The following is a 13909-nucleotide window of genomic DNA, read 5'->3' as shown; positions in this document are numbered from 1 at the left end:
TTAAGCTTAGAGGATATGATGGCTGAAGATGACGGAGAAGCATTGGAACTGTTTTATCAGTGCAGATGTGGAGATTACTTCTCTATAGACTCATTGGAATTGCATAAAATGGAGTATTTTTTGTTGAGAGATGAAAGTAGAATATCTATATTGAACAATGATTCTTTGCTAGGATTACTTATTCTTCCCTGTTGATCATGTTCTCTAAAAGCTCGTTTGGTAATCAATATGGATGGACATTGAAATTGTTTACATATTTTTTTGTGGTGGTGACAATGATTAAGAATTTGAAATTATTAACATTTTTTATATAAAGAGAGCAAACCAATAATATCTCCTCCTTGGATAAAAGTTCATATAGCATAAATTTGAGTGCCATTTGAAATGTAGAATTTGAATTATATGAAGTTAATTTCGATCTCAAGCATGCTGACTCACTATAATGACTGAGAGTAAAATGTTCATGGCTAAATGTAAGGATTTAGAGTATGATATTCACCTTCTGTAAGTATGAATATGCAAAATTTAATTAAAGTATGATATTATTTTGTTGATAAGTCATTACTTATACATACAATCTATTTGCAAATTGACTATTATTATGTACAATCTATTTACAAATTAACTATAACAAGCTGTAGACCAAGCTTAGGCCAAATGAGTACATGACAGACCATAAGACCTGCCCTATTTCCATCCCTAAACACAATAAGCATTAATTGTACAACCCAATTAGAGAAGCCCAACTGAACCGGATCACAACTCAAAGAAGAACCCGACCCGGACAAAAAGACCCATCCCCAACAAACTCATCCCAACCCAGATAATCAGTTTCCCCTTGCCTCTTCTGATGCGCTCCAATGACTGCTCGCTCTTCCTTCAATTGGCAACTCCATTTGCTCCTCTCGCTCACCGCGCTTCTGTCAGTCTTCACAACGCAGAAGAAGGAGCAGCTCTGATTTAGTTTCCATTGCCACCAAATCTGCTCCGCATTTGCTGACTGTTCTCATCATTTGCGCCGCGAGGCCGGAAATGTCAACGTTGAACATGACAAAAGATGGGTCTTTCGATGATGCTCCAAGTCATCGGGTATGGTCTCCTCCGACACAGAAAGTTCTGGTGTGTATCCATGTAGGAGGGAGAAGAAGAGCCCCTGCAGAGAACGGCGATGATGCTGGCGGTTCTGCTTAATCCACGAAACACGACGGTGACTTCATCAATTATCCTCCTACCCAACCCAACACCTTTTTTTAGACTATCCCCATGGCCCAAAAACGAACGAACAAAGAGACCCATAACCCAAACTCACCAACTCACCAATTTACCTGTTACGGAGGACAACACACAGAGGGGTGAGTCGCATTTGGCTTCACCATCAAGCCGTGGCTTAGGGGAACAATTGCTAGTAAATCTCATTCTCACTTTCACTCATCACCTTTCTTCTTACTACAGTCGGTGTTCTTTTTCTTTGTTTACATCAGATTCCAAACTCCTAGGCGACCTTTTTTTTTTTGGTTTAGAAATAAAGAAAGCAAGAAAGAAAGAAAGAAAACTCACTTTTTCCCTTTATTTTGAAATGTTAATTTGTGGTTTTGGTTCGAACCTTAGATGTGCTTGAAGAGCTTCCATTTTTTATTTTCCATGTTGACGGTTCCGTTACGTTCATCAATCTTGGCTCGATATTCCCCGGGATGTGTCGCTAAGCGTCGACATGTCTATTCCGATGGCGCATCCGATGCCGGCGCCGGCGAACTGCAGCACGAGATTCAACAAGGAGCTCAAACCGCACGGCACAGGACCAGCGTCTTCTCCTGCTTCCATGAGAGCTTTCAACCGAAGCAGCAATGTCGGTTCCGGCGACAGCAATACCACCGTGTCTACGACCTCTGTGATCGCCTTCGAAGACGGCGCCGGTCGGAGCAACGACGCGGGCGAGTTCAGCAGCGAGGAACAATCGCACGAGTTGAGAAACTTGCATGGCGTGAAGGAGAGTTCAGATTTCAACTATTCAAATTGGGCGTTCACCGATTCCTTATTGAGTTTGGATTTCGAATCGTCTAGTCATTCATCTGCAAAGAATGCAGATTTTAACGACGAACGTGAATATGCGTGTGATGTTAAACGTGCACCTATTCTTACTTTCACTGTTAATAATGATTCAGATAATGATGATGCTGATGGTGATGGTAATCGTAATGAAGCTTTGGTCGATGAATGTGAACCGGTTAAGCCGGCTCCTGTGACTAATGGAAACAAAGGTTTGTGCTACCGGTGTTTCAAGGGTAGCAGGTTCACGGAGAAAGAGGTGTGTCTGGTTTGTTCTGCAAAGTATTGTGGGAATTGCGTGCTTGATGCTATGGGTTCAATGCCTGAAGGAAGAAAGTGTGTTGATTGTATTGGGTATCCAATTGATGAGTCTAAAAGAGAGAGTTTTAGGGAAGTGCTCTAGGATTTTCAGGAGGTTGCTTAATGAGTTGGAGGTTCGGCAGATAATGAAGGCTGAGAGGTTTTGTGAGGTGAATCAACTTCCTCCGGAGTATATTTGTGTCAATGGGAGGCCACTTTCGTTTGAGGAACTGGTTACGTTGCAGAACTGCGCTGCTCCTCCGAAGAAGCTTAAGCCGGGGAGTTATTGGTATGATAAAGTATCTGGTCTTTGGGGAGAGGTATGTTTGTTCTGTTTTTTTATATGCATTTGTATCATTGATTATTGGTTAACTGCTTGTGATTTGTTGTGGATCATGATTGTTTTCTGTGAATTTCACAGGAAGGACAGAAGCCTTGCAGAATTATCAGTCCCCATCTGAATGTTGGGGGTCCAATCAAGCCGGATGCTAGCAATGGGAACACGCAGGTTTACATCAATGGCAGGGAAATAACAGAAGTCGAGCTCCGAATGTTGCAGGTTAAAATTATATTCCATAATTATATGAAAGGAAAATATTTTTTGAAGGAATTTAGAAGGATGTGCCTTAAACTCCTAATAACTTGTTCGTTGTTGAACAAAATTGTTGTTGTTTGGCAGTTGGCAGGAGTTCAATGCGCTGGTAACCCACATTTTTGGGTTAATGAGGATGGTTCATACCAAGAAGAGGGACAGAAAAATATAAGAGGGAATATATGGGGAAAGGTGATGTTCCTTTTTTTTTCTTTATTTCTTTATTTATTTTTTGTTTTGTGAAGACTATTTGTCTTATTTTGTTTGTTTTCTTTCATTATAACACAGTATTCTGTTGCTTGTATAGTCTGGAACGAAGCTTGTATGTGCTTTACTGTCCCTGCCAGTTCCTTCTAAATGTTTAATTTTGTGTGGGGAACGAACCTCCAGTCCAGTTAGCAAAAGAGTTCCTGATTACCTTGAGCATGGAATAGTTCAGAAGCTCCTCTTAGTTGGCTATGGTGGATCTGGAACAAGTGCTATTTTTAAGCAGGTGATTTTTCATTTGTTAGTTACTAGTTGGGAAGATTATGTTGGACAAATGTGGGTGGTAAGTGTGCTCAACAAAATGATAATTCATGTAACTTATAAAACTGACATGTGAAATGCTTTTGGGAGTAGTAGTCTAAAGTTTAAACATAAATACAAACTTAGTCATAATTCTTTTTGTGATATGTTGTAGTGTAGTTGATTGGGCAACAGTTTCCTACTTTGTACTGATTCTTTCTCGAATAAGATATCTGTTGCTAAAAGCTAAGAAATAAATATAGTTAGAGAATTGTAAATGGTTATGGCAGGCCAAGATACTTTACAAAGACATCCCTTTCTCAAAAGAAGAACGTGAAAGTATAAAGTTGACCATTCAAACGAACGTATATTCTTATATTGGTTTACTACTTGAAGGTGTGAGCGTTTTGAGGAAGAAAGTCTGTGGAATATGAAGAAAAGACAATCTGATGTACTTGATTCTACAGGTATGAGTTCAATTTCTCCTTTTTCTTCTACTAAATTGACTACTTGGCCTAGCTTTCTTCCTTCTAAAGCACCATAGACATGGTTTAATATGCATCAAATGGTCACCATCTAGTTGGTCATCCAAATGTAATGAAGCTTAGAGACTTCCTTCACAGACAAGCAACTGAGGCTTACCAATTCCATAATTCTGTTTTCAATCTGTTATCAATTCTGTTTTGAGCAATTGGTAGTTACTTAAGTTATGCAAGACTATATGCGTGTGGAGTGTGTAACCTCTAATTGTATATAAATTCATCATAATGTTCTAGGTCATATGCTGAAAACCCATATTCAATTCAATATACAAAATCTTCAATTCTGTCAATTATCTCAACTTCACATTCTTTCTGTTTTGCTTCAACTCAATCCTTCTTCAGCCCTATTAAAATGGTTTGCAGCAAGCTTGTATATGTGCAGAATTGGTGTGTATTATTAGTGTCTAAAATGTCTTCAAGTGCCATTATGGGTCACAACTTTTAGTGTGTACTAAAATGAAATAGTTATATCTTACCTTGTTCCATCCAAAGTGACAACTGTAGACTGAACATTGAAAATTGTCACACACACACACACATAGGACTTTACTACTATGGGATGCTGCTCAAATTAAATTTAGAATTGTAAAAAGGAAATACTGTATATCAAGCAGAGAAATATCAAATTTTGCTTGTCCATTTGTACTAAAGATTGGATGATTCCATTGTGGTTAACAACAGTTCAAACAACAAGACGATCTATTCCATTGGCACAAGGCTAAAAGCTTTCTCTGATTGGCTGCTGAGAACTATGGCTTCGGGCAAACTTGATGCCATCTTTCCTGCAACTACTCGTGAATATGCACCATTGATTGAGGAGATGTGGAGTAGTGCAGCCATTAAGGCTACCTACAAAAGAAGAAGAGAAATAGAAATGCTACCAAGTGTTGCTAGTTATTTCTTAGAGCGGGTATGAGCTCATTTTTTTGTTTTTTTTTTTTGTTTTTTTTTTCGTGTACATGTGCTCTTGACACTTTGATTCCATATGATCGTATGGCTGACATTTACATATTTATATAATTGCTTGCTTATGGATGAAAATGCTAAGAGCAGGATGTCTTTTGAGTTGGTGGCGGTGAGAGAACTTTAAGAAAGACATGGGTGGATTTTGTGACTAGATACTGGAGTCCTCTATTGAGTAGGATAAATAAATATTTAACTCTATGATATGTATGAAAGGGAACAGCTAATTAAGGCACTCTTTAAGAACTCCAGGCTGGTAAATTTGTGCTTAGGCAAGAATTTCTTATGGATGATAGTGTTAAAATTCTGGGTATAAGAAATCTCAAAATGTCAATAACTTTTCACAACATAATCTTTTTGTAATGTTTATTTTGTTCCAAAGAGTAATTATTATTTATTTGAATATATAAATATCTTGTCTGATTCTGGTAGTTTAGGAAATTCTATCTATTATATCAAACAGATTTATCTTTAATCAATTAGGACCCTGTGCAAATAAAAAATGAGCAAACTGATGGAGGGTAGGGATAATGATTTTTACTTGTTGCTTAGGTTAATTCTAATCAAAGGTTTTGGTTACTGCATTCAGAACATTCTATTATAGAGAACCTTAATCAAGGGAAGTGACGGTTGTGCTATAGAAAGCATTTAAGTTCCATATAGAGAGTTTATATGAGCCTAGCATATGCTTTATACTTTCTTAGGTCAATTATTTGGCTGGTCGTCAACCCCTTTCTTTTATGCTTTTAGTTATGCTAGCTAAATAATCTATATGATGCCAAACCAATAAACTTATTCTCCTTTTAAGCGAATATTTTTTCATCAGGAGTGTCTATGAAGTTCTTGTGCCATATTTCTATCTATTTATTATAATTATTGCATATATTTCTTTACTTTTCTTTTGAAAATTATTGCTTGATGAGTGGCTTGAGAATCTTGTGCTGCCCAAGGACAATGTTTATGACATGTAAAATCTTTGTTAAGGTTGTTGAGATATTGAGGGCTGATTATGAGCCATCAGATTTAGATACTCTCTATGCTGAAGGAGTTACTTCATCCAATGGACTGGCTTGTGTGGAGTTCTCATTTCCCACATCAACTCCTGAGGAAACTGTTGATACCATCGGTTTACATGATTCTTTTGCTAGGTAAGCCAAAAGTTTTGTGGCTAACTAGTTGCCAATTATGATATGTGAGAAATGTTCTGTTATTGCTGTTATCATGTTTTAGCATAATACAGCGTACCTACTGTAGGAGTAGGGTGTCTATGAAGTTGATGAAAAGTTTATCCCCATCATAAATGCATCGGAAAGTGATTGTGTTATGCTCTGGTTCTCTGCTATTGCTGTTGTTATGTTTATCAAACAAAATGGAGGTTCTTTCTACCAACATGAATGTATTTATAGTCAAATGACATCTGGTGAACGGTTTTTTCTTTTACTTCATTGATGCTTAGATCACAGAGGCATGCTATCAAAATGCAACAGTCAGGTTTATTGTGTAAAAGTTGACATATGTTTCCAAGAATGATGCATTCATATGTTTGGAAAACTATCTTTAAACATCTGAAAAATGTTACTTTTATGAACTTAAATATGCCCTCATAAATGAAAAGTTTTTTAGTGGAAAGAATGACATGTGCAGAGCGGATATGAAAGCTTTCTGATCTGTAGTGTGCTTTTCATTCATTGTTTGGTTTACAGGTATCAACTAATTACAGCGCATGCAAGAGGAATAGGAGAAAATTGCAAGTGGCTAGAGATGTTAGAGGATGTTGGCATGGTCGTCTTCTCTGTTGCCTTGAGTGACTACGATCAATTTTCTGCGGAAGGAAATGGTTGCATCACTAACAAGATGTTATCAAGCAGGAAGCTTTTTGAAACCATTGTTACTCATCCAACTTTTGAGAAAATGGACTTCCTGCTGATACTAAACAAACTAGATCAGTTTGAGGAGAAAATAAAACAAGTTCCACCAACTCGGTGCAAATGGTTCGCTGATTTTCACCCTGTAATTAGCCGTCAATGTTCCGGCAACAACAAAAACAGCATTAACAATAACTCTTCTCTTGCTCAGCTAGCGTCCCATCACATAGCAGTTAAGTTGATGCAGCACTTAAATATGCTAGAGATTGTAAAATGGAATCAAGAGCGACTAAACTTTAGTTTAAGTGATAACTCTATGTATAGCACTGAGGACAGTTCATTCTCTTTCAATGAATGCTAGTTCAGTTCATGGTGGTTAGTCCATACTCCATACACAACTCATGTAAGACTTGCATTCTGTCTGTGTACATATAAATGTTTACAAGGGAGCAGTGCCAGTGACGTGGAAGCACATTCCTTCTACAGGCTACTGAGTTGTAATCTACACTAGATATCTGTTAGAGTATATGTTGTGTTAAAACATGCCAGCACAGATCAAGGTGTAGTGTTCAAATTCATTTTTACATATATATATATATATATATATATATATATTGATGTTTTTGTATTCGATGGGTGGCCATTTATAGTTGCAAACTTAAGATGGTGTGCAGGCTGAAATTGCATTAATTTTTTTTTAATAAATGAAAAAAAAAACAGAAGTATCTAATGATTCAACAAGACAATATTAAATGATTGCTACGAAGTGACAATAATATTACGTTATTTCTACTTTTATGATACCTTCATATTCGATTAATCAATTATTTCCTTTAAATTTTTTAAATTTCAAATTTTGGCAAAGTTTTTCTGAGCTATTTTGGTATATGATTGTGATTAAGGAGATTTATTCTTGAGCTATTTTGGTATATGATTGTGATTAAGGAGATTTATTTTTCAGTGATTATTGATCACGCTTGAAGAACGATAAAGTTGAATTATTTGCCTGATTTGTGATTAAGGAGATTTATTCTTCAGTGATTATTGAGTTTATTTGTCAGACTTTATTTTTCATCTTTCAATAAATGTCATTGCAATATGCTTTATATGATTGGGTGAAGTGATGAACACGTTTTTTCGTAATAAACTCCGCGAAGATTTTCATAATCTTCTGAAAATTGATGTGGACCGATCTATTCAATTAAGTTTAGTGTGAATTGGTGGGTCATTTTTTTGGTTATGGAAGTTATGCATGTGTTATGTTTTGTTATGGATTTTGGAAGTGCTAGGCAAATATGTGGGAGAGCTTTTTCTGAGTTTTGGTATGAAGAAATTGGACCATTTGATTTTTTTGGGTGAAAAATTTTGTTCACAAATCGGACGAATCCGTTTTGCATGGAGGGAAGATTTGAATTTTGATAGAAGAAGCTAATCGGACCATCCGTCTTCTATATGTATTAATTTTTTTTTAAATTTTTTGAAAATCAAATCGGACGGTTCGAATTGATTATTATATTTTTTTTTAATGATCGCTGGTCCGATTTATAAATATATGTGTGTGTGTAACGCGTAAACTACTTATCAGATCCCTCTTCTTCTTCGGTTTGTTCTTCTTCTTTCTTATGCTCCCGTATCTCTCTTCTTTGGTATGAAGAAAAAAAATTGATAGTAAAGTTTCTGTTTCTGTTTAGGTGAGTGAAAGAAATAGATGATAGAGTTCTTTTAAAAGTGTATTATTTTGGTCAGATTTTATTACAAACATCTGAAGGAGTAAAATTTATTTGTGAAGATCCGTTAGATGTTATTCCTTTCACAATCTCATTTGAAGAGCTCAAAGGTGTGATTTGTGAGAAGATAGATTCTGAGATGTCAAGAAAAATATCATGTATTTTATATAGATATCACATACCAGTATTTGGTGAATTCGTTCAATTTCAAACTAAATATATAACGGACGAAGCGAGTATGCAAGAGATGTTTTCAACGTATATTGAAAGTCGTGCTCAAATCTCGTTCATCGAGTTGTACATTGAATTCGAACAATCTGAGGCCGACCGAAATATTGTATGGGAAGATTACAATAGTGACAGTGAGGAGGAGTTCGAAAGCAATTACGAAGTTGTTACTCCAATCGGAGATGAAGATCAAGGTGACGGCACTATGGCTCCAAATGTGATAGACGTGGCAAATGCATTCGCAAACGAAGTGCCGTTGTACCGATCCGAAGGGACATAGTGATCACATGTCAACATCCATAAACTCTACAAAAGTCAAAAACATAACAAATTATTGGTCATATCATTAACAATTACTAATTTACTACTAAAATATAATAATTTTCTAACTATAGCAACTAATTTATTAATCTCATGCTAAACTTTTTGTTAATTACTAAATTTAGTAATTACTATGTTAACCTATCAATTAATTAACTACATTATTGAAAAAATTTCACAATTAACTAAACAAGAAATATTAATTAAAATTCCACAACTATCATAGATAATTTTACTAAATCTAATTAAAACAAATAATTTTACTGAATCAAATTTATTAAGTAATAATATTTTAACTTCTAAATTTAATTAATAATCTTAGAGATTATTTCTAACTTACTACAAATAATAATAACTAATAGATACTTCCAATTTTTATCTAACTAATAATATTCTATTGTAATAATATTAAAACCTCAACTATAATAACATATTTATGTCAATTAAAAAGTTAACAATAAACAAATAATTATTACCAAAAAAGCAAATACATTATATTTTACAAATCCTAATTATTAATCGAAGTTATCAACATTATTCCAAAAAAAATTATATACCGATTTAGTTTATTTATTGTTACGAAAAATTACTATAATTTATAAAATTATAATTTCTAAAATTATTACAAAAAATTCTAAACAAGCATTAACTACATTTAAACATACATATTTCTAACTATTATTTAAATATATATTCCTAAATTTCTAAAATTAATTATAACAATTAACTAATTAATTATAATTTATAAAATTATTACAAAAAATTCTAAACAAGAATTAACTACATTTAAACATACGTATTTCTAACTATTATTTAAACATATATTCCTAAATTTCTATCAATAATAATAATAATTCTGCCATATATCTATTTTTCAGTTCAGCTTCTAACAACAACAATTATAATTAAATTTCTAAGAATAATAATTATAATTTTGAAATATAAAAAAATTTAATTAATAAACTTATATAATCAGAATGACTGAAATATTTTACAACATGAAGTTTAGGACGATTAACATCTCTAGATTTTTGTTTCTTTGACATTTTAATTTTTTTTTCAATGAAGTAGATGAAGCAGAACTTGTTCAAGGAGGAAGAAGTAGAGAGAATGCCTATTGGGTGAAGATGAAGGTGAAAGTGACTCGGAAGGTGGGTGTAAATGTAGTAAAGTGAGTGTGTTAGGTTAAAGGGGCACCTTTTTGTGGGGAGCAACGCGCATGCGACATATGGCTGGAGAGGAACAATTCGAATAGTCCATTTTGTCACCAGGAAATTGGACCGTCCGATAAGTCATCTCCAACTTGCACCATCCGATTACTCCATCGCTGACACCACACGTCTCCATAACAGAGTTCTATTCCATTCTAATCTTCATGTTAAAATTAAAAAGTGTAAATGGGTCTCTTGTGAGACAAAAAAAAAAATCACCTGACAAAAGAAGAAAAGATTGGTAAAAAAATCTATCAAACCGATTGAACCAATCAATTCCTCGTGTTTAAAAAGTATTAAAGATTCTATTTTTTTAAAAATAAATTTTAATTTTATTTTAGATTTAAATTCATAATTAAAATAATTAATTTGATAAATGAAATGAATAGTGTGTTTTTTATTATTTTGTTTGTGTAATTTTTTATTTATTTATATGTATTTATTAAGAATAATTTTAATATTTCAATCTTTCATAATGCTAGAATTGCAAATCAATTTTTTTTGTCTCATTTATTTTGAACACGTGAAAATTAAAATTCTCTTAAAAATTGAAAATAACATTTTTATTATATGGTGAAAATTTAGATACAATCAATTTTACGTATAGTTGATATATAAGAACCGTTAAATGATTTAATTAATTTGACTAAATTTTCATTTTCAGATATAATCAACTTCACCTGAGTTTTCGGCTTATTGTATTCCAAACTAAAAAATTCTTTTGTTTGAGAATTCTATTCAATGGTATTTCGAACACACTTTTATTTTCGATTTTTTGAATTACTAAAAAACAAAAGCAGAACACGCCTTCTCTCTCTCGCAAGTCACAATTCACCAACGAAAGCCCCCCTTATCTCTCTCTCACAATTCACCTGCCCATGCTAAACCCTATCAGAACGCCACCACTTTCGCCGCCGGCGGTGACAGACAGCGGTCGACGTCGTCGCCTCTCGAAGGTCTGATCGGCCCTAGCCTCCTGGATCCTCTTCTCCTCGACGTCGCCAGAAGGTCTGCTCGAAGTTGTTGGCGTCGCAGTCTCCATCGTCATCATCAAGCCAGTCTCCGTCGTCGGCCCTGAACTCGTCTTCTCTGTCCTCGTCATCAAGCCCTCTCTCTCTCTGTCCGAGCTCACTTATAGAAATATATTCGTTTTACTTTCTTTGTTTAACTTTCTAAAATTTTAGTAACATTATTTTTCTAGTTCAGAGACATCCTGAAATGGAGATTAAGGATGAACAAATGAGGTGGCGGGGATTTCTACCAACGTCAACTGCTATCCCTGCTCCTATCTATTGAATTTGAGTTCTTTTGCTTGAGTGTGTCTCTGATTCTTGTTCTACTCTCCAACATTGAATTGTGTCATTATTTTTTAATTTCCTCTCTTTCGGTCTAACTGGTTCATCCTTATTTCCATTTTCAACATCTAAACTTAAACATATCTGCTTTAATATACACTTTTTTCTACATTAGATGAACCCTGTGAAAGGAAGTTTGAATGTAATCTAAATTCTAAACATATTACCCTAAGCACGAATAGAGTGATACTCGCAAATCTATGTTCACGAGCAACATGATTAATCATCTTTGAAACCAGTTATTAAAGCCAAACTATATAAATATGTTGGAATCGTTAAAAAAGAGTTAAGGGGATAGGGTGGAAAAGTTGAAAGTAAATCTTTTTCTCTATAAAATATGTGATCCTGTCAAGCAAACATGAAATTTATATCATTGTTACAATAACAAAAAACAGCATGTACCAAGAGGGAGAGTGCAAAAAGCAGAACCAGACCTTGCAGACGCCCTAGAAGAGCACCTGTTCCAAATCCAGCAACTACAGAGTTCCATAAATCATCAGGTCCTGTTTTTCTAGTTTCTGTCACAAATTCTCGTGCCCCTGACAATGTAGACAAACCATAGTTGCAATTTAATCCAAAATAATGACCTGAATTATCAAATGTTCATGCTCCATCCACACTTCTAATGTTGATATTTGACTAAAAGATGTAGTTCTAACACAGATAATTGAAGATTTACGATATTTATTCTTACTGAAAACAAACATGCTGATATTTTACAAAAATGTATCAAATTTGAGCCCTTGAAATTGATAGTTGAAGTCAAACTAATTTGACAAAAGCAGAGGAGGGCAGCACCATCATTTAGAATGACATTGATCATAGAAAGAAGATATAATAAAGTGACAAATACACAAATAAGTTGTCTTGCACAGGTAATGGTATTGCTAGCAATGAAACTTGAAACTTTTATCTTTTTCTCTTATCACATGATACTGTTATGTGAAAATTAAGAAGGATCGAAGTCCATACAATAGTATAAGATAGTATAATGCAACAAACTGTCATAATCTATGATAACAACATAATCAAACACAATACATGAAAACATATTTACAAAACTCTTAACTGATAAGGATCTGATCATAAGAAAATCAAACAATTACCGCAATAGCAACCAGTGACGATGGCAAAATTAGCAGCGTAGCTGGCAGTAATATTTGCAAGACCAAGACTCTTCCGATGCTTCGAGATTAATCCAGTTCCAGCACCAGCAACCCCTAATCCCAAAAACAATCATAAAGGTAACAAACAAAAACAAATAGAGACCAGTATCAACACTCTGTAGCATTCTATCTATTCCCATTAAAACTAAACATAAAATAGAAATGGGTAAAGATTCATCATAGACTATTAGGCATGATCCTCCAATTTAAGCAGTTTAGATTAATTAATTAATTAGGCATGATAGACACCCAAAAGGAATGATAAAAGTTCACAATCAAACACATAGGTTGCACTGGGATTGACAGAAATAAATAGGATCTCTCTCTCTCTCTCTCTCTCTCTCTCACACAACACGTAAAACTCCAAATATCAAAAATAAATATAAAATTAAACCAGAAGTGAGTAAATATTCATCATAGAGAACATGATAGAAGGAAGATAAGAATAGAGTGATACCTGCAAGAAGGGTTGGGATTAAGATGCGGTTTTTCCATCCATTAGAAGGAGGCAAAGTGTTGAGCTCTCTCTCAGGGGCTTCTTCATTTTCAGCGCCCATTTCGAATATACTCTGCAATTCTTGTTGATTCCACGGGTTTTGCGTTACAGTGCCAAATGCAGTGACACAGGTTTTGTGAACAAGACAATAAGAAACAGAGTGGAGCACCAGTCATCTCCCCATATAATGAATAAGTGAAAATTTAAACTATAATTTTTTTTTCTTTTGTACAACATAGTCTGACTGAATTAATAATTTAATTTAATAATAACATATAAATATTATTTGATACTATGAAATATTGAAAAACTAAAAATTATATTTGAATGAAAATAAATTTTTTCAGCGATTGAATCGAATATGATCAGGTTGAAAAAATTAAGATGCAAATAAGGTTGGAATAGAGTTTAAATTCTATGTACCTTATTCATTCACATTCTTATAAATAAATAACAAGTTCAAAATTTTATACATAATCATCAAAATTAAATTGGTAATTAATTTGGTCAGAGGCCAATGAATAATAGCTCAACGGGCATAATTTTCCCATACTCAATTAAGAGGTTGCGGGTTCGAGTCTCCTATCTTT

The 13909-nt window shown here is 34.2% G+C and overlaps 1 protein-coding gene and 1 pseudogene across 3 annotated transcripts; one reads left to right on the top strand and one right to left on the bottom strand.

Annotated features, from left to right (window-relative positions):
- The first annotated feature begins 534 nt into the window (after positions 1–534).
- On the top strand, positions 535–7368 carry LOC112783168 (extra-large guanine nucleotide-binding protein 1-like; annotated as a pseudogene).
- Positions 7369–8684: 1316 nt separating this feature from the next.
- On the bottom strand, positions 8685–13562 carry LOC112784937 (uncharacterized). 3 transcript variants are annotated; one of them, XM_025828306.3, is made up of 4 exons: positions 13281–13562; positions 12764–12877; positions 12092–12196; positions 8685–9076 (listed from the first exon to the last, which is right to left on the bottom strand). In XM_025828306.3, the coding sequence occupies exons 1-4, from the start codon at positions 13378–13380 to the stop codon at positions 9054–9056; spliced, it is 342 nt and encodes a 113-aa protein (XP_025684091.1). In that variant the 5' UTR covers positions 13381–13562; the 3' UTR covers positions 8685–9053. The 3 variants fall into 3 exon arrangements, with proteins under 3 accessions (XP_025684091.1, XP_025684090.1, XP_025684092.1); XM_025828305.3 differs by having other exon boundaries at positions 12060–12196; positions 13281–13516; XM_025828307.3 differs by lacking the exon at positions 8685–9076 and adding an exon at positions 11897–12002 and having other exon boundaries at positions 13281–13516.
- Positions 13563–13909: the final 347 nt, after the last annotated feature.

The sequence above is a fragment of the Arachis hypogaea genome, chromosome 20, assembly GCF_003086295.3.
Source record: "Arachis hypogaea cultivar Tifrunner chromosome 20, arahy.Tifrunner.gnm2.J5K5, whole genome shotgun sequence".
NCBI lineage: Eukaryota > Viridiplantae > Streptophyta > Magnoliopsida > Fabales > Fabaceae > Arachis > Arachis hypogaea.
The sequence above is the reverse complement of the archived record's forward strand: the minus strand, read 5'-3'. Positions and strand labels throughout refer to the sequence as shown.